The 27,452-nt window shown below is 34.2% G+C and overlaps 1 protein-coding gene across 2 annotated transcripts in view; it reads left to right on the top strand.

The window, feature by feature from the left end:
- The first annotated feature begins 1,607 nt into the window (after positions 1–1,607).
- LOC120332280 (uncharacterized) overlaps positions 1,608–27,452 on the top strand; it is a 30,156-nt gene continuing 4,311 nt past the window's right edge. The window contains exons 1-16 of one of the 2 annotated variants that reach the window (XM_039399488.2): positions 1,608–1,785; positions 7,069–7,217; positions 9,726–10,051; positions 10,774–10,954; positions 13,259–13,355; positions 13,621–13,711; positions 16,627–16,688; positions 18,959–19,103; positions 19,435–19,523; positions 19,630–20,111; positions 20,465–20,606; positions 20,834–20,967; positions 21,481–21,614; positions 22,713–24,002; positions 25,429–25,624; positions 26,403–26,568. In XM_039399488.2, coding sequence (XP_039255422.2) covers positions 1,678–1,785; positions 7,069–7,217; positions 9,726–10,051; positions 10,774–10,954; positions 13,259–13,355; positions 13,621–13,711; positions 16,627–16,688; positions 18,959–19,103; positions 19,435–19,523; positions 19,630–20,111; positions 20,465–20,606; positions 20,834–20,967; positions 21,481–21,614; positions 22,713–24,002; positions 25,429–25,624; positions 26,403–26,568 — 3,792 coding nt within the window. In that variant the 5' untranslated portion in view covers positions 1,608–1,677. Of the gene's footprint in view, positions 1,786–7,068; positions 7,218–9,725; positions 10,052–10,773; positions 10,955–12,020; positions 12,040–13,258; positions 13,356–13,620; positions 13,712–16,626; positions 16,689–18,958; positions 19,104–19,434; positions 19,524–19,629; positions 20,112–20,464; positions 20,607–20,833; positions 20,968–21,480; positions 21,615–22,712; positions 24,003–25,428; positions 25,625–26,402; positions 26,569–27,452 lie in introns of those variants that run through there. The other variant, XM_078119087.1, reaches the window with a different exon arrangement.

A 27,452-nucleotide genomic window follows, 5' to 3' on the forward strand; every position in this document is an offset into this window, starting at 1 on the left:
AAATACAGAGGCCCAGAGTTGAATGAGGGTTCTTCGGGTTGAAAAGAGCTTCAACTGCATTAATTAATTCTAAGAGGTTTAATTTGAATAAAGTACTATAGCGTGAGAGTGACAGTGATCATTCATTCATTTTACTACTCTTTATTAGAATGTTTGAAATATTGTTTTTTTATGCAGTAATATTATTGTAAATTGGTTGAGGTAGGAACTAAAGAAAAATCATGTTTATGTCTTGTTTATTTTTTGTTAATATGATTATGAGAAAGATATCAAAGCTGAAGTTAATGTGTGTTTTCATAACTGGAGAAGGCCTCTTGCAATACTTCATTTGCATATTTCAAAAGTTTTCATTGTCACTGACTCACTGTATTGATTTGTGAATGGCAAGCTGGTGTACCAACAAGACATAAATATATAAATGAGTAATGTATGGCTACAGCCCAAAGTGTAGTTATGGTTAAATTTTTGTTTTCGTAGTATAGTAGTAGAATCTCAATTCTTTTTTTCTCATAAAATTTTGCAATAAAATATTTGTTTCAAATTATGTTCGTCCCTGATTCTGTTTATTATATTGTCTTTTTATTGCCAAAATACCCTACCTGTAATTTCTAAATACGGAATAAATTGTTTAAATGTTAGACCAGGGGTGGGCTAGTAAAGTAAAAGTAGAAAACAATAAGCCTTGTGCCAAAACTAGATTTAATCAAAATCTTAACAAATTCATTGGGCTAATTGGAAGGAAGAATTTACATATTTATTTAGGAGTCCAGCAATCCTCTCGCACATGATCATCCCCGCATTTTCAGCTAGAACATCAAAATTTGGTTTCAGTTTGGTTGTGGTGCTGCCAGACGGGCCAGATTGAATTACACAACAGGCCAGATTTGGCCCGTGGGCCGTATTTTACCCATGTCAGTGTTAGACTGAATTTTGTTGGCATTGCCGATTACACATCTATTGTTCAAATCCCATGCCCACCACCTCACCTACGTTGTAATAAATTGGGGAGACAACTCCGAGCAGAATGATTCCTGTTCTTCAAAAATAGCAGTTTCTTGCATATCGTCAGATATTAGTTGCAGCTTGTACAGAGCCTTGTTCGGAACGAAAGGCCACAAGTAAGCACCTTATAAAAGATTTCGTAATAATCTGTTGCTAAGCTATAAAAACCCATTACGACTTTAGTTTTCATGGATATAAATTTCCGTTGAAAATAACGAATAGTCAGCTACAATGAATATTGTAATCCCCATGTGTTATTCGCACCTGAATATGATGTGCAAAACGAGCCACTTAGCTCTAGTGTCTCTGCCTTATATATCAGCGTTTGGGTCGGCAAATGGATGTTTCCCTGAGCATCAATTTTCTTGTTTATTTCGGTAACCATGGCCAATCAGCAATAATTCAAAAATGACAACTTGCGGCTCAACACTTCTTTCGCTCAGACTGACATTCAAGCATGGGTAACAACATTGCCTGGTTTTGAATGTTGTTTGTAATTGCCCACCCTTGCCAAAGATGAACGAAATATCTCACAATTTGGTATTGTCAGATGCTCACAATTGCATGCTTTTTCATGATGACTCAAGAATTGATAATTTGTCATATTGTATTTCTTGCAGCTAGGATTTAATTAATAGTTCCACGTATGTAGCTTTTTAAACAATATTCGCATTCATGGAGAAACGGCGTGAAAGGATGGAGGTAACGCTGTGTGGCGGGAAGCCGTGGGGATTTTCTATAAAAGGTGGAACGGAAAGTAATAAATCTATCATTGTGTCAAAGGTTAGTATGATTTTGTTTATTATACTCCTATTTATTTTTGATTATTGAACACCTATGGATGTATGAAAATTTATTTGATTATTTCACTGTGGTAAATGAATTCCATTTTATGTCTGTTTCATGATTTTGGATACCGGTAAGTTATTGGAAGTGGTCAAATATTACCATTCTGTTTACTAATGTTTCTCAAACTTTTATCATCACGACCCACTAGGCATGTTCAAATTTCCTTCGCAAGCCTCCAGAACTAAAATAATGATGAAGGTGAATTTTATAGTACAGAGAATAGAAAGAAGAATTAATAAAATTACCAATACCGTTAATGAGACCGATTTGCTTTCCTATTCTTGCACAAAAGATCATTTCTTTGCTCCATTTCGGTTATGGTGGGTTTCAGTACTGGTTCCAAATCTTTCAAATTTGATCGATATTTTATTTTAGCATAAGTCTGTGTCGAAAAAAACTTTACTGCGACCCCCATTGAGCCCTTTTACGACCCACTGCGGGGTCAGGTCCTCCGATTTGAAGGGCTCTGCTTATAGTACCTCAATACGAGTCTCTTAATGTTTCACCGTTGTATAGGACTGCATGCTATAGAAACCTTCCTTATGTTTTGAGCTATGTGGACAAATTTTAGCAATCCTATGGTAATATTTTGCATGCATTGAATGCAATGGAGAGTAGGATAGTAGGATTTTAAAAAGTACTACATTGTTTATATAAAAATTGTAATTAGAATTGGTTGAAATAATCTGCCAAATTGCTGTCCATGAAATAGAGATGTTTTGTTTAGTTAGTTCAGGGTGGTCCAAACCCAGGCCCGCAGCTCCATTATCTGTGGCCCGTGTTGCAATTGTGGAAGGGTGAACAAAAAATCGCATTTAGTGGTGTTTCGTCATAAGAATAACTAGAAAAACATATTGCTACATCACTAATGTCACTGAATTGATTAATGTTATGGCAAGCTGAGGCAACCATCGAAGTTGAATAATGTGTTTGGCGAGTCTGAATTGTTAACTTTTTGGTAGGGAATATATGCTGACAAAATAGGGTTCATAGAAAACTAAAAATCGAATGAGGAATCTATTAGCCTGTGTTGGCTATGCCTGATAACGAAATATTAATAATGTTATGGACGAACAATATAATTCCTGCCGGGTGGATTTTTGCATGTCAGAAAATTCAGTAATTACCGTCCTGTATCTCAAATTTGGTAAAATTCTGTAATCAGTCAATCTGCAGTTATTTGAAATTTATTTTGTAATCATGAGTTTGAAAAGAAAGCTGACCAATTCAAACAGATTTTTGATTGGATATGGGAGGGAAAACACCATAATGCTTGCTTAATATGTCCGCAAGTTGTATCAGTGACAATCTAAAACAGCATTTTCTCCTTATGACACTTTCGTTATGAAGAGTTTGTAATCTTAACTAAAGTGACAGAATGTAGATATAGTAAGATTTTTGCAGGTTTAGCATGTTTTAGCTCAGATAAATGACAAATAATGGGTAATGTGTTTGGACAATAAAAGTGTTGTTTTGTATTGCACTGTTTTTCTTGGCAATATTGTGGCCCACGAGGCCTACAACCTTGGACCACCCTGAGTTAGATGTTGCAAGCAAGAAACTTTAAAAAGTAGACTTATAGAAATTTTAGTTAAATTAGAATTTCTGTTATTTTTGAAATTTCTGCCATTTTTGCTGTGGGCATATTTAAAATGGAAATAATTTGAGAAGCTTGGAAAAATTCTATAATACTTATTTATATATGGAACAAACATTCTGTCTATGAAGATATTATAGCTGTATCTAGCATGGGTGAACGCATCCTATATTATTCCATCCGCATATACAAAAATATAATTTCAACATGTATTTTGAATAGTAAATCATACCTGTGGAGATATTCAATCAAGCTCAACTTTACAATATTTTCTTTTCCATTATTATTTGTTCTGCTGGAGACTAGTCAACATGGCCATTGATCAGTGATTATGTTAAAATAATCAGACAATCAAAACAGCTTTTGTTCAAACCCAACCTTTTTCACCTACATTGTTACGGATGATTGAACATATCTATTTGTGAGTTTGAAGTGATCGAATGGTATTTCTGGTATGCTTTCATTATAGCACTACGCAATACTACATTAGTTCTCCATGAATTCTAATTCTGCCAAGGGCAATATTTTAGATCAGTGTTATTTTTGGAAATTTTCTCTTGATAAAAACATTTTGTGTCAATCGACGTTGATATATAAAGTTTAATAATACATATTTTTTCTAATTTGATTCATAAAATTAAAGTAACAAACACTCTGACGTTTATGAAGTTCATATACATGTTAATAACATTGTGAAATTTTTTTTTCTGTTCAACCAGTCAACCATTGTCCTCAAAAAGGCTATTTATAATATATATATATATATATCAGTAGTTGTTTGCATTTTTCACATTTATGATTGTAATCTTTATTTGTGATAACTCATTAGGTAAACCCTATAATTATTAATAACACTCATAATTTTACTTTGCATATTTCTTCAATCAATATTTTTTTAATATTTTTGTAAATAATTTCCAGATTTGCTGACAAATTTAACTAATTATAAATCAATCCATTTTACCTTTAATAAACATTGTAAATAACTTCAAGTGTATTGAATGAAATATTACAATATATTAAGTATAATATCTATGCAATGGCTTAGCTCTATAATCGTTGCCTCGAGCCGTCTTGTTACTCAATTATTGAGAGTTCTTTCTTATCGCGGTTTCTAGACATTTCCCGTGAATTTATTAGAATATTTAAAATATGTTGTCTGTACACCACAAAGGAATAGGCTATATAATTTTTCTGTAAAATATGGAATCACATATTATTTATTTTGTCATAGACATAAAAATGGTCGACTAGCTTAATTTTTTTTTCCTATTCTGTATGAAGTATTGGCCTATTATCATATAACAGAATGTGTAGTCTATGAAATCGGTCAGAATTGCCCACCTCTGTGATCTCTCATTTTGGTGATACATCTATCAGTTTTCACTCCTTAATTTGGATGAATGAGAAAAATTGACCCTACCAGATAATTCCATATCTACTACATTTCCTGATGCATGATCCATCATTCTCATATGCTTGGCCGAGTGTATTTTTACTGTCAATTTTACAATTCCTCTGTTTTTGTTATTAATATGATAAATGAGTTCTTTCTGGATCACTATTAGTAACTGAATATTCAGTAATTATTATGGGCCATACTTGAATTACCTTTATCTTTGTTCTCTTTGGATCAGTATGTGAGCTATTTGTTACTGAATAAATTATCCATCATTCTCTTATGCTTGGCCGATTGTATTTCGATTTTACGTTTCCCCTACTTTTATGTTATTAATATGGAAAAAGATTTCTTTTTGAATCAGTATGTGATCTATGTGTAACTGAATGTTCAATAATAATGATGGGCCATAATTGAATTACCTATATAAAAACCTTTGACTTTGTTTATTAATTTCTTTTTTGTTATTACTTATACTTTTCTCCCATTTCCAGTAAACCTGTTTTATAGTATTTTCTCATTGTAACCTTATCCTACATTCATTCTTTTTGTGCCAGTCAAAAAGTATTGGAATTTGTATCTAAAGTTTTTCTTCTCTAAATTTTTTTTGGTTCTTTCCCATTGCAACAGAGAAAAATTTTGCAGAAGTGTGAATTTCTAAGTAGGTCGTGTGAATTAAATCTGTTTGCTAACCAATATGTACTTAATTTAATTTGTACAATTGTACTTGATTGAGAGTTCCATGTATAAATGATCAGTTAAACTGACAAAAGTAGTAATTTCGCTTATATAACCGAGTACCACCTAATCTTTTGAATATTTAGGTAGAGTTGTTGAATTTTTTTTCAAAAATTATCTATTTATAAATGGTAAATGTACTGATTATTTTGGAATTGCTTGTTTTACACTGTTCTCTTTTTATTGCTTTTCATTATTAAAATCATATGAATACCTATTAAACTCATTAGATATTTCATACCATATAGGCTGCCCAAAAGCCATGATTGCCTCTCAACACTATGCTCTTCATTATAAACCTCCTTTTCAATTTTTTAAATTTATATCAAAATTTATATATTTATCGAAAAAAAAATATTAATTCAAATTTGCCAAGCTTGGGATTGATCAAATATTTTAAATCAATTAATTAGTGTTCTTTATTGAAGATTTTATTGATTTTATTTAAATCTTGGCTAGTGTCACAAATAGCTTGCTGTTGATAAGTACATTACTGTCTACAGGGATGTCCAAAACGGATCAAATATTCAATCATCAAATATTCAAATATTCAATTTAATTATTTGTTGGTAATATTTAGAATATTTATATTTCAAAAATTAGAGATTTTAAGCTGCCAGACAAGCAGATCAAAGCGTATGATATCTCAACTGATAACAAACAACACAGAGAAAACAATGCCATTTTATATTCATGTCATTTTAAATGTGATTAACATGAACATAGTAGTGATATATGTAATTTTCCTCATTAAACTTGCCCCCAATTTGGAAAGTATTCGATATTCCATATTCGCAAATATTTTTCCAGAATGTATTCTGAATTGTGAAATATTCAGTTTCGGCCATCTCTGACTGCCTACAAACGTAATAATAAATACTTATCCCAATCCACTATTAGAAAAGGTTTTGGAATTTATCGTAGATCACCAATAACAATTATCCAAGTGACGTAAAGTCCCAAAACCAAGCATTGCGTAAATGTGTACAATGTGGTGGATAATTATCTGGAGTGGTTGTTCTATTGTATTGAAGTGGCCCCTTTTTGGATTTCGTTTGAGAGCACCAATCAATTTTCTTGGTATTTGGCATTCTAATTCAATATAGCAACCAGACAATGACGCTGAATTCCTTTCTTGGTACTTCCGTAGTATGTGTATCAGGTTAGGGTTAGGCCATAATTTTATTCTGATTTTCCTCATTTTAGTTCTATTATGAGTTCGTGGAATGTCTGTGTTAGCCAAGTGAGTATACCCCCTTCCCATAGGTTTTGGATCCCTTTACACAACATGATGTAAAATAGGTGAACAAAATTAGTTACTTCCATTGTGGTACACACCCTTGCTTTCATATTTCCGAACCTATCCTTGGTAATATTTTATCTATGCCTGTTTAAAGCCTTTTCAAGTATTCATTCCAATTCAATACAAATGATTTTATTTGACTGGTTATGACTAAGTTTAATTACCGGTACTCTTTTACAGTTGGAGAATCGTGGCAAGGGTGAAGCGAGTGGACTCCGAGTTGGTGATATAATTATTTCTGTTAATCATGTTGTACTTGGAGGCATTCGCAGAGAAGCTGTTGAACTTATAAGAAGGGCTGGGGATCGTTTGATGCTTGAAGTAGAACGGTTAGTATGATAAGATTTGTTTCAACATAATATTTTGTTGTTCAGTAAATTGTTGAAGTTGTAAATGTTGTAAAATTGTTGGCCATTGATAGATTGCAATTTTTGATTTTGAAATTTGAATATTTCAAAATACGCAGATCTTTTACCATCGAGAAACTTGTTCACATCAATTTTTGTACTACCAGTAATTATATTTTTAGTTTGTGACTTCACTTTAAGTTGATATTTATTTTTGTACCATTCAATAAACAGAAGCTATGAAAAAGACGATGATGTCATCGCATTCCTTTTAACAATCATTTACACAGGTGTTGTGCTGTGCTTATTGCCAATCAAGTATGGGCATATGATAAAACGTGCATGAATTTCTAAAGTATCAATTGACCATACACGAACAGGCTATGGTATATTTATTCCATTTTTCTAATCTGACCATATAAGTTGTTAAATATGTTTGACATATCATTAAGCACACTGTAAACTTTGATGTATGTTTGGCAATTTGTATACCGATTTTGTTTGACTATCTCAGTTAATAAATTGACGATTGTCAGACGTCATCGTATTTATCATAAAACTATATTACGCAGCTTCATCAATTTATATTCTGATGCCACACAGGTGATTGTACCATTCGTTTTTATTACCTCTTTCAAACAGTTCCGTACATTTAGCAAACATAGTCGAATAGATAGCAACCAGAAACTAAAGAGGAGTTAGAATCGATTTTGTTTATTATCACAAGAAAGTCTATGCTGAAATAGGGCAGGTTTGGATAGTTTGTAAATGTTGATAGGTTTGGTGACTGAAATATAGTTTCAAAATGGATGCTGGGATTTTGTGTGATTGGCGGAGAAAATCATTTGCGAGGTTTGAAATATATTTTTTATTTGGTAGTTTTTTTAAATAATTTTCCATCGCTCGTTATTTTGAATTCATTTTTTTAATATTTATACTATATCTGGTACTCGGCTAGTATATGTACCAAGTTAGGGTTAGGCCATAATTTTATATTACAAGTTCAGGGACTGTCTGTGTTAGCCGAATGAATATACCACCTGCCCATAGGTTTCAGTCCCATTACACAACTTGATATAAAGTAAGCGAACAAAATTAGTTGCCTCCATATTGGTATACATACTTCTGGTGAGCCCTATATCAACCCAAACAACTTCCTTTTAATGATTTTAATCATTTTATCGAAGTTTCTATTATGAACTATCAAAACATCTTCTACAATATACGTTTTCTTCTAGAACATTGGTTTCTAATCTTTTAAGGCCACAGCCCACAAACCATTTTTTGGTGATATGCTTTAATAATGAAGTTTTTGACCCTTTCGATAAAAACAATTAATATTGGACCTCATTACAAAGCTCTTTGGAACGCTCTCTACCTTCTGTTGTTTATATATAAAATAATTCAGTGTTACACTGTGGCGAATGGTCACAGACTCAATTTGACCCTTGGGGTTTGGGGGTCGAAACCCCCGCTTTTGGAATGTGTAAAAACGACGACTAATAGGCGCGACTCGCCATGCGCCGAATAAGCGCATAAAACTTTATGGCTTCTGATGCCGTCGAGTAGAAGCGATGTGAATGTGACTGAATAAGGCGATTTATGGACCCTTCCCCGACCTTTGACCCCCGTAAATTTCTTCCTATACTTTGCCATCGCAAAATTTTCGGTGCTTATTTAAAGAGTGGTTTCTGCGAGTTGCCGCCTGTAAAATGGGGTATTTTTGCTTCAAACCATTATTCTGATTCGTAGCATTCAACAATCTGTTTTGTAAAAGTACTGGTGAAGAATTTTAGCCTAGTCTATTGCAGCTATTTCTACACTAATTTTTTCTTACTGCAGGTAAACTGAAACTTCCAAGAAGACAAAGTGATCATTGAATTATTTGATTTACATTTAAATATCTGAAACAGAACTAAAAATTAACGAATAGATTTCAAAAACGCGAAAACGAGGTAATGTTTACGACGAAATCAGTCTGAGCGAGAAAAGTGTCTGAGCGGATGCGAAACCACGTCACTCTTTGCATCTTGCTGATTGGCCGATGTCCCGAAGTAAATAAGGAAGTCGATGCTCGGGGAAACATCCATTCAGTCCGCAATTCCCATTTGATGCCCTTATTCCTGGCAACTCCTGACATATTCAGTTTCGATTTCTAGAAACATTCTGTATCACACATAGCAATTTTTAGAACATCAGTTCTCTTAGAAACTCGCGTTTTGAGGCCTCCGGCCAGACCACTTGTTGCTGTCAAACTTGGCAATTACAAATTTCGGCGCTCCGAAAGTATTCGGACCAAGATGACGCACAACCTGAACCCTAACCTGACACACATACTATTTTCAGGTTGTGCGACATTTCGTACACACCTAAATTTCATAATCCCCCCCCTTTGAAAATTCCTGGCTATGCCCCTGCCTTGGGGGTTCATGGACCATCGATTTGGAAACCCTATACTACAAAATATTATGTTATTTTATTTCTTTGCAGTGTATTCCCACCACACATGATCAACCCTCCGTCTCAGTCAAGATCAAGTCATTTCGAGAATGTGAATCCTGGATCTCGTATGCCTTTGGTGTCACGTTTTCAAGATGAAGAAATACTTGAATTGCAAAATAACACGAACAATATGAATACAAGTTATAATAATAATCAGCAACGTAGCAGGGAATATATTAATCAGAACCAAAATGATCAACGTCCACGTGGATATATATTTTCAGAAAAAAGTAATAGATTGCCAACATCGCCGCATCAACATTATGAAAAAGATACACAAAATAAAACTGCCTTTGCGGAAAGGATTGAAATAGGTGGGTAACTTTATGTGGTTTTTATACGTGATTTTATACACTTATTAATGATAATTCGACAAAAAGCCTTTCGGTAGTTGTGTGTGAATAACACTATTATGGTTGTAGTGTATGTACGGTATATGTGACCGAAAATATTTTTGTTGTGGAACAAGCATGTTCCTATTATTCATTGCAATGACAAGATAGCGATGCTCGAATATACGGACACAAAGTCACCTATCGTTACTGTTAGTGGTAATGTAAGGCGTGAGTTCGCTGAAGAGATGGGCAAGGCCGAGTAATGCAGAATAGAAAGTGTTCACATTTTATTAAAATAAACAGCAAACTTTTTAGTGAAATATTGGGTCTAAGGGAAATTCAAAAAACAAAATTCCCACTGCAGTATTACTTACATTGCGGTAATCACTTGATGTTCCTGTCCATATATGCTCTCTTGTTTGAATACCTGAATTTAAATTTTGAATATTCCAAATCTAAATTGCGCAGCTACCACAAAGCATAAGTTGTTAAATATAATTAAGTCATTCCATTTCAAAATTAGAAAATAGTTCATTAATAAAAACTGTTTTGAATTCTTTAATTCTTGTGAGAAAACTAATTTTAAAATCATCAATTTTGCATATTTTTTTTAACTAATCTATATGTCAAGCGCTCTTATCAGGTTTCGATACGACTAATCTTACTCTGACACGTTTATTCACATCGATTATTATTCTTAGATCATCATCAAAATAAATCGGGTAATGCATCACCGTCGCCACAAAAACTTGCCGAACAAGAACGTCGTGGAATTGCAAGCAGAAGAAGTGTAGGTCCTATATCATCTATGACAAATTCTAATGAAAGACTTGTAAATGATGAACCAGTGCCTCCTCCGAGACAAGTAGCTACGAGAAGAAGGTAAAATAGATTGAAAATAAATATTTTTTTTGTAGATATATAGATGCTAGCAACTCAAATGGTTAATAAAGCGTTCGTCCTAACAAAATTAGTGTGAGAGGTTGAAATATATGGTTCAAACTCATACCTATAACCAAGGCTTAATACCGGTAGATTAATAAGACAATGCTGAACCTGAAGAAATGGTTCTATGCCAATATAGGCGCTCCATAAATACTCTTGACTGCTTATTCATAATGAAAGCATGAAAACGCCACATAAAAAATTGGAAACGAAATGTCACATCCTTGTCTGAGAAAGTTTGACTTTAGTCAGACGAAACGTTACAGAAATACATTTTTGTTAGTGTGCAGCAGGACTCTTGAATTGGATAGAATATGTCACATGCCAGAATTTGCCTCACATGTTGAAAATATTTTAATATATACCGGTATATCCTATGGATATGACTTCGCCATTTATTCATTTTCAATTGCCTGACTATAACCTGATAAACTTTCCCTAAATTCAATTACACTGATTATACATAGTAAAAATTTCCTGCATGTCTGTAATTTTCTGTAGTTTATGCATCTTACAGTCTTCCACATAACTTTGCCATCATGATTTAGATTAACTTTCTAATCTTAGGTAGCGGTATTTATATATGGTGCTATGCTAGTTATTTCAGGTCTCTTGTAGAAAGCCCCCGCCAATAATGCAAAACAGTGAGATTTGAGAAAAACACCCGTTTTAAGTGCTGCAGATTGCACTCACCACGTTTTATTTGAGTACGGTATTTGCTTGTTAGCTGATTTTAACCCTGTCAGTGCTGAATTCCATCAATGAAAAAAAAATTGTATCTGTATAAATAATTTTTTATTTTTGAGCGGTTTTGTTTTTTTTGGGGCGGACTTCCTACAAAAGATCCAGTATTTTTTTTACCTTGAACTATGCCACAATTTTGCTACATCTTGGCCATTCAAACTAGGCAATTGTATAGTTATTCATCAATTACTGTGTTTTTATGTTATGTCAATAGATTAAAATTTTTTACAAAAACAAATCTTTTTCATCCAGATTGTTACAGATGAAATTTATTGACGGTATAATCGCATGTTTTTTTTTATTGTTTTCAATATCATTTCATTACAATTTGGTTTCATTTCGTTTTGTGAAGTGAGGTGCATGTTGCCACATTACAGTTGTGTTTATTATTTTTTTTCTAATTTGCCATTACCGCATTAAAAGCCTAACAACAGTATTAGCCAAGAATTTATATTTTTACCTTATTATTCGATGCTATTTAGGTTTATTGAGAAATAGGTATTAGAGAATTTGTTTTTCTATATTAAATCAAGATGATATTCTTAATTAATTCACAGTGTTTGAAATACCCTGGATTTTTTTTAATTCAACGACATGAAATATGAAATAACAGTTTTTGTAAAAATTTCATTTTTTCACTAAATACAATAAACATTGATAAACGGCTTTTAATAATTCTACTTGCTTTTTGAATATTTTGAATTGTATATTCTCATCTGTCCGCCATCATTTTTATCTGATAATAATTTTTTTTTGATCAATGAAAATAGCCTCATCTAGACCTATGTAGGCCTATACAAAAATGTTAGATATTATTATGAAGACCTTCCTACAATTATAAATTTTGGTTATGAACATTTCATATGTTTTTCATTTTTGTCATCCAAAGTAAATGTTTTATCTAATTCACACAATAAGCCCTTTGTATGCATTCATCGAGTTAATATACCATGATGTCATTGAATTCTCTCATTTCAGCAAGTTTATTGTGAAATTGACTCATATCTCATGTTTTATTTCAACTCCCTTTGTTTATCATGGAGCATGATATTATGGGTTGTAACTAGCTTATGTAGCCCATACTTAATCTTTAAAGAAAGGAACAGTTTTTTCTCTGTTTGGTTCCCAACTGATTGTAATGTATGATACCTTTATTTTCTACTGTTTATATTAGAATTGTGGTCCCAGTTTGTGTATAATGACAAGGTTATCAAATCTGACAACTAAATATAATTCTATTTAAAGCACTTTTGAATATGAATATTTAAGTTCCAAAAAAAAAAAGGTTTTCATTTTTTAGACTATTTTTCAGATGAAAAAATGCATTTCATTTTCGTTATCTTTCAATAGGCCTAATAAATATTTTATCATCTTATTAGGCAGAGCAATAAAAAATATATAATAAACTGAATTTATTATTGAGTCTATGATATTACTTATATTAAAGCTAAATGCAATCTTTATTTCTGATTAGAAATATTTTAAATTATTTCCCAGGCAACAACAACAAAATAAAAATCCTGAGCGTCCAAGATCATGGCATGCTTCGAAACATCCTGATGTTGAGCAGGAACTACGATCGTATATTGAAAAGGTTTGTATTTGACAAAAAAAATTTGTATTTGTAATGTCTGTATCGTGATTTTAAGTTTTTTTTTTAGATTAGTATGATGTTATATAATTATAGTCAAATCCATTGGTTGCATCGATAAATCATGCTTTTTGTTGATTAGTTTTTTGTGTGAAATTATGGTCATATTATGCTGTCGTCTAGTTGACCAGAAATTACTATCATGGTAGCTGTTTTTCATATAAAATTGAAATTACTAAGATTAGTTAATATTTAATTTATATTCCAGTCCACATCTCAAAAGATGACAAAAAGGAAATCTAAAGGCTGGCTAGAAACCGAAGACCTAAAATCAACACTAGAGGGAGATTCTACTGAATGTAAGTTAACGTCTGTTGAAATTTTTCAAAGATGTCGTAAATTCAGGCAATGCTCAACCGCAATACCAGCTCTCTACATAATGTTAGATATCAGTCAAAGCTTGGGCGCTCCAGAAGTGCGTGTACCAATATGGAGGTAACTAATTTTGTTCGCCTACTTTACATCAAGTTGTGTAAGGGAACTGATTACTATGAGCAGGTGGTATATTCACTTGGCTAACACAGACTGTCCCTGAACTCATAATAGAACTAAAATAAGGAAAAATTGGAATAAAATTATGGCCTAATCCTAATCTGGTACACATACTACGGGAGTACCGAAGCTTGTGCGAGGCCTTGTTTGGAGCCAAATACATTGATTCACTTGGCTAACACAGACTGTCCCCGAACTCGTAATAGAACTAAAATAAGGAAAAATTGGAATAAAATTATGGCCTAATCCTAATCTGGTACACATACTACGGGAGTACCGAAGCTTGTGCAAGGCCTTGTTTGGAGCCAAATGCATTGATTCACTTGGCTAACACAGACTGTCCCCGAACTCGTAATAGAACTAAAATAAGGAAAAATTGGAATAAAATTATGGCCTAATCCTAATCTGGTACACATACTACGGGAGTACCGAAGCTTGTGCGAGGCCTTGTTTGGAGCCAAATGCATTGATAAGCGTTGCATAAAAAAGTAGTAGTTCGTTGTTACATTTCAATATAGTTTGTAACTTGAGGATATGAATAAATTCCCCAGTGTCAAAATGTTGGATTCGCAATTTTTTCACATTAAACGAATTCATTTTCAAGCAGGTTGTAGGATTTGGAAAATCTTGTTTAGTACTATTTCCCATTGTCATTGCTTACCCATGGTTGTTAAGCTTGATTTGAGTAATGCTCGTTGTCATAAAACAGGGCTTTCACTAGGGATGGGGCGAGTCCGGCATTACAGAGATTCGTCGAATCCGAGTAATAAGTCAAGGACTCGAATCGAATCCTCCGAGTCCGTGACGTCACAATGTAAAAGTAGAAAAAAATGTTTTTATTAACCATACTACAGCATCACGCGCTCACAAACATACGTCATAGCTCATATTTTTCCCTAATATTTCGCAGATAGCTGTTGAATCAATTTAAAAATATATTTAAAAACTTGCGTCAATTCTGGGTGGCTATTTACAAATTCTTACATGTCAATATGAAAAATAAAAAGCTTTTGACTACAATGCTTATATTTCTAGTCGTCAATTTACTATGTCACGTGCGCGAATGGTAGAAAAATGCCACTTGTTGTCAAGACAATGTGGTACATCTGCTTGCAATTTAGTAGTTCATGAAAACTCTCCATGCTTTCCATTGCTCCCTTTATAGAGAAAAGATTGCACATAATAAACTCGATTGAAAAGAGGTATTGATGAGATTTCCCCTTGGGTTGATCCTGCACATGTTTCATATTTAATTACGCGAATCGAATGAAACTTCAAAATATTGCACTAACCCATATTTTATTGTGTACCACAGTGGTTCTCAACCTATTACTGACCGCGTACCACTTTACAGTTTTTTACTATGGCCGCGTACCATCGACAAAGCTCCTTTTTTGCGTGGGGATAAAGACACAAGAAACATGCTAAGGGAGTATTTTATAATGTGGCACTACATCCTTTGTGGCGTAACACGCAAAACGGACAAAAACATGCCCATATTGCTTCATTTAAGGTGGGCAATAGCGGACGAGGGCGATCTCTAAAGACAAGGACTGAAGGCGCACCAGCGCTATGGACGTTTCCCCGACCATTGACTCCGAAAAATTTCGCCTATACTTTACAATTGTAAACTTCATGCTTATTCTGAGAGTGTTTTGATGTGTTGGCGCATATAAAATGGTTTACGTGTTTAAAACCATCATTTTTATTGTTTTATTGTTTATTACATTTCGTTCTTTGTTATTCTAATATTATGTTTCCTTGATGTCCTTACTTTTGGGTTCATGTCGATGGCAGCCCTAGATATAGCTAAGTTTAGCTTTGTCCATCACAGCATTTGCGAGATTCAATTTCGATTACTGCAACTAAAGTAATAAGTTAATTAATTCACAGTCATTTTCTTGAAATACAACTGAAAAATATCACTCAAAACTACAAAAACGAGGCAATGTTTGCAACCATGCTTGAATATCTGTTTGAGCGACAAAAGTGTCTGATCGGCTGGGTGCAGAAATTGCAATTGTTACGAGCTGCGTCATTATTGACTTATTGCTGATTAGTTATAGTTACTGAAATAAACAAGGAAACTGATGCTTGGGGAAACCTCCATAAACGCTGTTCAGCGAATACATACAGTAAGGAAGATAAAGCGTTAGCCAACTGAAAGGTTAATTGTTGCAATAATTAAAATCTGCTCGCGTACCACTTGAAAAGCTCCCGCGTACCACACAGGTTGAGAACCACTGGTGTACCACATGTATACCAAAAAAAGTTAGATAATTTGAAGGCGACTGGCGGATCATTGTTATAAGTAATCAATAGTTTTTACCCTGCGTTGTATTATCTGGATATCTGTCGTCGTTTTTATTAGGAGTGTTCATAATACACACAAGTGATATTGTTACATATCTAACCTTGAATTTCAACTATTCAAGGTATGTAGTGAGATTTATAGGGGTAAAAGTACAAACATAGGCATAAATTGGTAAAAACAGAATTGATTATAGACTCGGTAAAAACAACGTGGACTCGAAATCGAATCCGAGTCCAAAAAATGCCTGGATTCGACCCTAATCCGAGTTCGGATCCGAATCTCGGCCCGTCCCTAGTTTTCACCCAATATGAGCTTTACCCAACTAACCTAGACACTGGGTGGGTCATTGACAAGAAATAATGATAATAAATATTACATTGTATGAGAAATTTTTTCTGTGGTTTTCAGCCTTGACTGGAAGGGAACAAAGATTTCAGAAGGAGAATAAAGCGTCTCAAGAACCTGCTAATGTAAGTAAATAAAACAAACAGAGAACAATGCTCAAATTTATTGATACAAAGGGTATCAAATGACTAATAGGGTAAACGCAATGTCATCAAATTTCTAGCTCTTTCTTCACAAGTTTATTTTAATTTATTACTTGTAAAACAGAAGAAGAGACATCGTTACAACGATGTATTTGAATGAGCTGTATTTTACAGACCACAAGGTGCATTGATTTATATGGCACACTGTTAATAAATTGCTTAGATTGTTTCTCTTTAATTAAACATGAGGCGCACTGGAAGATTTAACAGGTAATAGTGGTTTCGATTGTAGGCAATAAAAATCATGAAGCACTACTTGATCAATACTGGTTTAATTTTGAGAAAAAAATTATTTGAAGTGCGCCTTTATGGTTTGTAAAATATGATGGTTAATTTTTTTTATATTCATGTCCCGATATGACCAAGTCTTGCGAAATAAAGTAAGGATTTGGGTAAATTAGCGAAGATAGAAAAAAAAAGGTGTTGAAAAAATTGTTATTGTGCCCTTTGTTATTGAAGATATTGTGCTCTTTGCCATGTAGTATTAGAAAAATTTAAAAAAAAAGTAATGAGTATTTCAGCAATTTCTCCATTTTTAATTTAGTAATGAAATTTGAGAAACGATCAATGAAGGAGCCTCAATAATCCTAACTAGGGCTGGGAATGGTTAATTATTAATTACAAGCTGAAATTATAAATTATTACCCAAAACGTCACGCTGCGGTTAACCGGTTACTTTTACCCGGTTAACGGTTAAAGTGTTTTTCCTAAAATTCCCAGCACCAATTCCGACAACGATATTGCGCAACTATTCATAGGTTCTTTCCTTATCCAGTGAAATAGTTTTAATTTCATATTTCAAAAACACCTATTTAATAAAATGTTATCAATATACTTCAAACTTGTACAAACCAGGACGTAGACTTTATCAAGTTCATTATCTTGAATTTCAACTAAACTATGTTTTCCAACAACCTATGGCATTGAATTGAACCCTATTCAGATATTATTCACTTCATTTGTGTAATTTAGTATGGACCATGTGTAAATTTGTGCTCTCAGTAAATGACTCTTGTATGGCTGAGCATGGCAATATAAAAATTTTATGGTATTTGGATTCACATTATATGAACTATTGTTGGTTTATGTAATTGCCTTTTACCTTGTGTTCTGATTCTATTCATCGCCACCTGTGTAATACATTGTCAAAGAACTTCAAGATTTTATTTAATTGTTGAAATAGGAGTGTAGATTATTGTTGCTGTATTACTAGGTTATTCGAGATTTTTTGATTATTTTGTTTCATTGAGTTGCTGAGTACGCCAGGTGCTTTGACTTTTGTCATCTTTATTGTAAATAAATGAAAAAATTGGTTACATACAGGCAGGGATTTTCAAAACTAATAAATCTATGAATCAATAATGACCAAGAACTGAATAACTATTGTTACATTTCATTAAAATAATATTCTCATATAGGGGAAATTGGATAGGAGGAGACCAATTTAGTATATATCTGAATATGTACTAAAAATATAATATATTTTTTAGAGAATTTTCCCAATGTAAGGCGATACACACTAACTAACTAAGAAGTATTATAGACTTGTTGCTGACGAATAATGAAATGCCAATTGTAGATTATTTTGTTTTGACCATCCCTGGTAATCACATACTACTTAGTATTAGGGGTGGGCGCTTTGGATAGAATAATAAATTATTCGAATCAGTTTTGAAGAAAATTTTGAATCTTCACCATTTTTTTTTGTTCGGTAAAGGTCGAAGTGAATCTGTCAGTTTGATTTTTATTGAAGCCATATTTTTAAAATGCATTTCTGTAACATGACTTTTTCTTTCTAGTGAGTTATTGGTGAAACATGTTTCTTCTTATGGGTGAACAACTCAGGGAACTATCTGAATGATGAATTCTATGTTTTCAGTAATTTATGTGTCTAGGTGACGCATTACAATAAGAAGTCACATAAAATTACCTATCTTTCAACTATTCAATATTCAAATCAATTTTGAAATCATCCGATATCTGAAAATGCCCAGCCCAACTTAGTATGAAATGTGATATGTAACACCCTTCAAAACGATTATCTACTATAACATTGTACTAGGTTGCTATAATATGCTTAATGTAGCGCAAATTGATTTTATCTTTTGCACAAGCGACATATTTGTCAAACGATACTTTTATCTATTTCTATCAGTTTGCGGTTCAAATTTTACCTAATGCTCGAATTTCAGAAATTCCGTGGATCATGTCCAGACACTATGAATTATGAAGAGCTCGTAAATTATCGCTCGGAACCTGTTAGTTTGTCACGAAGTTCGCTGGATAATTCAAACAAATCAATAAATAATAGAACAGATAGAGAATCAATATCTTCAGGTAACTGTGAATTTTTAAAACTTTGAATGAAAGATTCTTGATTGTTTGTGAAATGCTAGGTTTGTTTTATGTTTATTATTTACAAATTGTGTTTAAGTTATGATGAGGTCAAATATGAAGATATGTGACTTGGTCATAATATAATTTAAATGAATATATCAGACCAATATGTTTTTTTGCAAAATGGTCTTCCTCCATATGTAAATTATATTTAAAGAAATATTTAATCAAATATTGTGCATATTTTTTTGCTAATAAATGTTGAGCTGCTAAATTTTGACCACCTCAAGTTCCTTTTTCCAGTATTTTTATGTTTCAATGCTTTTTTAAGAATCAAGTTGCAGTATGCGTATTGAAGGATCACTAGGAAATAAATTTCGTTCTTCCGGCAGATATGGAGAAATTTGGAAATTGCCTCAGGTATATTTATCTAAGATTTTACTATTTAAAATAACAACAACGTTTTACGCACATTTGGTTTTTAAAACCACTGTATCATGAATATACTAATAAACTCTTTATTTAGAATCAAGAACATCGTAGAGCGAGGTCGTTCGATGCATTATCGGAAGAACCAGCAAATCATAATTCAATGAATTCAACAGACGTTAAACGATCATCGTTGCGAAAATCTACTGGGTCGACAGGTTCAGAATCTTCGCCGCATATTCATCAAAATTTCGCATCGAAGCAAACGAGTCCGTCAAAGTCGAAACCATCAACTTACAATTTCGAACAACAAAGTGGGAAAGAGCAATTTCGCGTTACGCAACATTTTAACCTCGATAAGGGCGAATTATCAATATCCGATACGTCAAGTTCAAGTATGGAACAAGCTCCAATTGGAAATACTCCAAAACAACTTACTACGACGCCTGGTGAAATTAAATTTTCATATCAAAGTGACAGTATGGTCGTGAAATTATTACGAAATCCAACTACTGCGAATCCTAAAGCCGGAGATTTTAGCATTATTCAAACCAAAAGGCCAAAGTCTGCCTCATCTAAGTAAGGTTACTTTCTTCTTGTTAGTTAAAGTTAGATAATTTTCAAAATATGTAGACCTATATACCCTTTCATATTCTAAAACTTTTTTGGTATTTTGAGATTTCAAAAACTCTTGCTTCCCCTTCTCTGCTCACCTATCTAGGCTGTGTGTGTATAGGAATAGTTAAGCAGTATTTGTTTCAAATGCATGGACTTGATGGTGGAGTAAGCCATGAACGATCATTGGTTACGTAAACTACCCTGCGTTCTCGAAGAGTCCAGCTATCCTCTCACAAATAATCTTCACTTTGGGATTCGAATCTGCAAATCCACTTATGGTAATCAGAGGTGTGATGGTAAGACTAACTTTGCAGAATTCAACCTCATCTTTCAAGAACAAGTCTAAGTTCATTGGATGATTTTAACAATGCCGAAGATAAAAATAATGAAGAAAGTAACGCAATCATGCCCAATAATGATGAATATAAGAAAAACATCCAGGGAATGTCAAAAAAGGTTTGAAGTTTTGAATACTTTTTATGTGTAACCCATTATAAAAATCTAGAATACTAGATAAAACTGCTTTATATTATTAAATTTAAAAGACGAACTTTAACCACAGTTTATCTATTTATATCTTCCATCTATAGAAGTGAGTATATCATGAAACTCATTGAGTAAAGAATTGAGAATATTTTCCAAATTCTCAAATTTTATTTAACCAATTTTAACTAAATTTTCAGGTTTTGAGGGTGACATCATTTACAAGAAAAGATCTAGAATTGTCACCACCGTACCAGAGTTCATTGCAACCAGTGAAACAAGAGTTTGGTTTTCCAGCCTTGACTGTACAAAAGAGTTTCTTATCAAATAATGGGTGAGTTGGGCCTTGAGCCTTGGTTTAATATTGAGATTTTTTAATGTGACTGTCTATATATATATCGGCGGCGTGGCGGTGTGGCTCAACGGGCTAAGCGTTAGGAATACGCTCGCCACCGCACCTCTAATTACTCTGCGTGGGTTCGCAGGTTTGAATCCCATGCAGGGATCGTTATGTGTGAGAGGATTGCTGGACTCTTCGCCGTCGTTGGGTGGTTCACGTAACCGCTGGTCGGTTACGGCTTCCTCCACCACCAAGTCCATGCTTCCGAAAAACAAACAATATAACTAATCCCATACCCGACTTGGAATGGTAACCGGATGAGAGGCCGTGGTTCGCCATATGGATAAGATGTCTTATCGGCTTTCCTCTCCCCCGGGATAAATATGTAAATCCTATCCTATCTACATGGGTTGCACTCCACTATATGGAACATTAGCATATATCATACTGTGGTGTTATACAATCAATTCATTATTATAAAATTTCACACTTATTTTTATATTACAGAAGTGCTCCTGTTCGTTCAAAGTCAACATCTTCGTTACTTGAAAAACCTGTCATGTCTACCGTAGCAATCCCAATCACCCCAGATAAAACTCAGTATTGTGAGTCTGTATCTGCGTCACAGTCAAGGCCATATGGTAAGATTATTATCTAAGAATTATTATCTATCTTTATAAAATTTTTTGTCAGCATTGATTTTGGGTTTCATTAGTTTCTGCCAGGGATGTCCAAAATTAATCGAAAACATCCAATAACCATGAAAAATATCGCTTTTTTTGTTTAATGAGTTTTGTACTGTAACCCGATGCTCTTTGCGTCTTATATCAAGGTGCCTCTCATGTATCGACAAAACCCCAATTTACGCAATTTATTGACTGTGTGTCTTCCTGGTGCGGCCTATAATTGTTATAATTCAAAATATGTTATATTCAATAATTTAAATTCCTGATATTCGGAATAAGTACTGGTTATTTGGTTAAATATCATTTTGAGCGACGAAAATATCTCACAGTATGGCCTCCATATATTTCTCAAAATGGCAATGTTTGACTTCCATGCAGTTCCAAATTTAAACTCATCGAACATATTATACTCGCTTCAATTTGACTCTTGTTAAACATGATCTCATTTCGAATATACTCAATATTCCATATTTGAAAAGTATATTCCAGAATGCATTTATAATAGTAGGTTATTCAGCGGACTTCTGCCCTGTTGAACTATCCAGAATAGGATAGGATTTATCCCAAGGTAGAGGAAAGCCGATAAGCGACTTATTCATATGGCGAACCATGGCCTCTCATCCGGTTACCAGTCCATGACCATGTCCATGTCCATGAAAGCATGGACCCGATGTTGGGGGAAACCGTAACCGACCAGCGGTTACGTGAACCATCCCACGGTGGCGAGGAATCCAGCACTCCTCTCGCACATAACTATCCTCGCATGGGATTCGAACCTGTGAACTCACACAGGGTAATCACAGGTGCAGTGGTGAGCGTATTCCTAACGCTTAGCACGATGCGCCACATCGACGAGCCAGATTAGTATTTTTGTATCAGATTTTGAAAACAAGGGCATGAGCTGGTGTAAGATAATAACCCAATATAGTTTTTATAATTGTAATGCAAATAGTATATTCTCATTCTCTGCCAATTTCCACACCCATGACAAGTTTGAACAGTCTATTTTTGCAACATCTTTTTTGCAAAAATTGTTTATTTTTTCATTAACAGACAGTCCAAAAATGGCTCGGCAATCCAACACCAAAAAGATTGATGACAGTGACAGTTGGTGGATTAAACATACAAAAGAATCTCGGAGTAATAGCTTAAAGAAAGGATCTGTGCCGCGTTACGAGGATACACAGCAGCACGATCGGGATAGCATGAAGCAACGTCACGGAAGTACTAGCCCACATTTTGCACGTTCTCCACCAAAAGACAGAATTCCCCAACCTTCGTTCGGAGATAAATATGGCAAATCTGCGGATATTATTAAAACATCACCAATATCACATGACATTACTAAATCTCAAACACCCTCAACTGAAATAATTATACGAGATACAGAAACAAAAGTACGGGTCGAAGAAGATAAAATTTCAAGCAAAATTTCAGCAAGAAGAACTTCTCCTGCTTCTCGTGAATCCGCTAAGTCTCGGAAATTATCAGAATCTCGTTCAGCACAAATAAATAAACCTTTGAGTAGTAACTTGCCCATCAAGGATTCAATTTATAATAAAAGTTCCGCTCCAAAAGTTGGCATAACAAAAACAGAAGTTCCAAAAAGCAACAAACTATTCACCAGTAAAGGTATAATTCCATCATATTCAAATGATAATATACCACCTACAAGTAAAAACCTTGAAAAGAATTTCAAGCGCTCAAACTTCGATACTCCTCAGCCATTCCATGACACATCGAAAGCAAAAAGTATCAACGAAACTGCCACAGCCAAGTTGAAACCGCCATCGAGTAGAAATTATGGAAGCCCGATACATAGAGTTTCACCACCGAGTCCAAAAGCTTCTCATTCACGTGAAGGGTCAGGTGAAAGTTCACGAACTGGTAGTATATCACCTAAAGCCGCAACGAAGAGTACAGTTCCATTAGCAAAGACTACTTTATTACAAATGGAGACATCACCCTCTCAAGTTGAAGAGCCAAAAATAGAATTGGATGAAGCCTCAAAAATAAGAGTTTCAGAACCTTGTTCCACATTTTCAGTTCAAAATGAAAAGCCTGTTCTTCCAGACCCAATACAATTTTACGATGAAACTGTTCCCTCTGAGTCAAGTTCCAATGCTCCAAAGTCTCCATTATCTCCGATCAGAGATGATGTTTTTTCGGCCCAAGTTTGCAGACCAAGATTGAGTGATAGCTTAACAATGCTTCCTATCGATCGTGAAGATAGCACAACAGCAGTTAAAGTGTTGCTTGCCAAAAATGAAATGTTACCTACGCAGAAAGAAGTTGACGATGAAATGCAAACTGTTACTGAAACTAATGCAAACTTGCCCAAAGGTACACAGCAAATTCACATGCATTCAACTTTTTTTTATTGTGCTTTTTTATTCTCCCATCGGAATTCAAAATTTCCACCTTTTTCCAGATTTACTTCTTTAGGGTGTATCATGTAGTTTTCAAAACAAGAACTTTGCACTAAATTTAGCATTTGTAACTAATTATATTTGACTGTATTCACCCAAAAATTTTGCTGTTTTATTTTATTCATGGGAACACAGTTTTCATTCCACCCAGCGTGACGGCTGTCAAGGCTGTCTTTGTTTTGATTTTGCAAAGTCTGCTCCGTGTTTGCTCCGAAATGTTATTGTAGGGCACAATGGGCAAACGTGGAGAGTCTATAGTGTAGTGCAGTGGTCTTCAAACTTTTTGAGACACGACCCCATCTACAATATTATTACGTATGATAAGCACTCGCGACCCCAAGTTATATATATATGTTCACCTACAGACACGAAAAATATATTTATCAAATTAGGAAATTTATTAAAAGAACCCAACAACAACCATATTTAATCAGTGTGAAGAATGCGACTGCTTCCTTCCAACGAGATCTTGCATTCGTGGCTTAATGTTGCTTAAGCTCAAACGCAAATCTTTTCTACGTTTAATCGATTTCGGTGCTTTGATTTAGGCAGACTCATAGCACTAAAAGTCAAGCTTTCAAAAAGATTGATCGTACGATATTTTTCTTTTATGTTTATCAGCCATTTACTAAAAATTGTAATTATCAATATGACTGTAGCCTGGAAAATGAGGCTTTGCAGTAAAAGCAACGGCCACTGTACAGTACATTTAAGACACAATAACGATTTACTTTAAAATGTAAATTACTGTCGTTACGCAATAGCCTTATTATAAAAGAAGTCACTCCAATTCGAAATATCAAAACTTTCTAGCCTATGTAGCGTTATCCAACTTAACAATGCAGACTGCACACTGTTGTGTATTTGTGTCATGGAACGCTATTTTTCACACGGACTAAATTTGTGATTGTGATGTCATAATTAATTTATCGTAATTGCTCTTGATATTACCTGTCTACGTGCTTGTTATTCATTCTTTTGTTTGAAGTATCTAGTCACACACATAATAAAAAAAATAAAAGAAAAGACAACTATGGGCACTCGGCGACCCCAGAAATATTTAAGGCGACCCCACTTGGGGTCGCGACCCACACTTTGGTGACCACTGGTGTAGTGGCATAGCAGTGACTTTTTTTTTGGATAGCATAATCAGGAACATATGTCAGGAATGACATATGCAAAAATATTTACGCAATGCCCACTAAAAGTACTTGCAGTAAACTACACGGTTACACAGTGCCAGCTTCAAGATATGGTCTGGGTGAAATTGTGGGACAATGTGGGTAAAATATTTCGTTTTGGCATTTGTGTTCATATTGATCATTGCTTTCTGTTTACAGATACAGACCGTGTCGATGAAGCACCAGTGTTTGAAGAGACCTGTCAGCCGACCACACAACAGAGTATACTGCCTGTGAAACAATCCATGACTACAAAAACTAAACCGACAACTACCACTGATGTTACTACTGTCTCTACGACTGATTCTAGTTTACGAAATACGATTCTTAGCACCCCTGCACTTACTAATTTTAGGTACATTTTTTTACTAGAAAAAGTTTGTAAACAGTGAGTTTATTTTACTATTAGAGGTACTGTTTCAGTGTACCAGGTTAGGCCATACGTTTATTCCGATTTTCCTTATTTTAGTTCTATTGACTGTCTGTGTTAGCCAAGTGAATATACCCCCTGCCCATAGGTTTCAGTCACTTTACACAACTTCTCCAGAAGTAAGAACATAAGGCTCTTGTTCTTTGTTACATAATTTTGTAAATGTAATGCTTTTATGATTAGTTCAGGTTTTCTATTTTTTCTATGGCGCGGAACCCCAATGCTGTTCCCCGAGATTTGGGGAGCTCCTGTGCAATAGTTTTATTGTCTAAATTTAAATATAAAGCTTTGAATATAAATAAAAGCAAATCTAATACTGGCAAAACAAAACTATCTTCAAATTGTAGCAAGTTTAACAATAGTGGCAAACTTGTATGATGAAATTATGGCGCTCCAGACGTGTGTGTACCAATATGGAGGTAACTAATTTTGTCCGCCCACTTTACATCAAGTTGTATAAAGGGACTGAAATCCTTTGGGCAGGGGGTATATTCACTTGGCTAACACAGACAGTCTCCGAACTCGTAATAGAACTAAAATAAAGAAAATCAGAATGAAATTATGGCCTATTCCCAAAGGGACTGAAACATATGAATGCAAATAAAAGCAAACCTAATACTGCCATACCAAAATTATCTTCGAGGTGTAGCAGGTTTATTAACAATAGTGGCAAACCTATGAGATGAAATTTTTATTTTTGCAGCAATTTTTTCATGTCGCCGACATCTACGTTGCCAGCGTCTTCTACATATTACCAGACGTCAGCATCGAAAGGTAAAATAATAAACTTAATTCAAGAAAAAGTGGAAGGAGGTGAATTTATTGTGTCTGAATCTGATGAAACTGAAGACGATATGAATAATAAAAAGGTAATCGAATAATTCACTTTCTCAAGTACAGTCTATAACAGGGGTGTGCAGCCTTTAATACAGGAGAGCCAGATACAAAAAATGGGTAAAGTCGCGAGCCGCACCCTTATTTAACATAGGCTTTCTAGTAGTTGCAGGCACAAAAATTTTGATTATTGATCTTATGACATGCATTGTTTGCTTCGCACAAGCTAACTGTTAGGGCAGTGTAAGTGTAACATAGGTATAGATATTAAATTGGACTCAGGTATAGGCTTTGCATCACAAATTGGAATGGGATTGGAATACTCGCACATACTCGATTAAACTAAATTAAAAATTCACGGGCCGAACACCATTCAAAATTGGCACTTCTTCGTGGGCCACACTATTTTACCTCATGGGCCGCATTTGGCCCACGGGCCGCAGGTTGCACATCCTTGGTTTATAATACAATTTTCAAATATTGAGTATATTATAAATTTGGGTCAGGTTCAACAGAGACATCTCAGGATTATACTCTGAATAAAATATCCCTTTTTTAGTTCTTTCACATGGGTGTTACAAATAACACCTATAAAATTGTGGGTTGGTTGCTATTTTTTATTTTTATTTTTTACTGACAGCGAACAAAATATAACTATGCAAATTCAGTAAACTTTCTGAACGGATTGAAGATAGCTGTAAACAAAAAAACATTATGTAGTCACTAGTCTGCAACACCCTATAACCATGTTCTTCCAGTGTAAAACTTTCTTGATGCTTTGTAAGTGTAACATATTTGGCATCTTTGATTGGCTGCTACTATAGTCTTGTCAACCTCAAAACACCTATAGAAATAAGTAATTTTTAAAAGCTTAACATATAGAGCAGGCTCGCACAACGTACGGGACGCAGGCCAAATG

The sequence above is a fragment of the Styela clava genome, chromosome 13, assembly GCF_964204865.1.
Source record: "Styela clava chromosome 13, kaStyClav1.hap1.2, whole genome shotgun sequence".
Taxonomy (NCBI): domain Eukaryota; kingdom Metazoa; phylum Chordata; class Ascidiacea; order Stolidobranchia; family Styelidae; genus Styela; species Styela clava.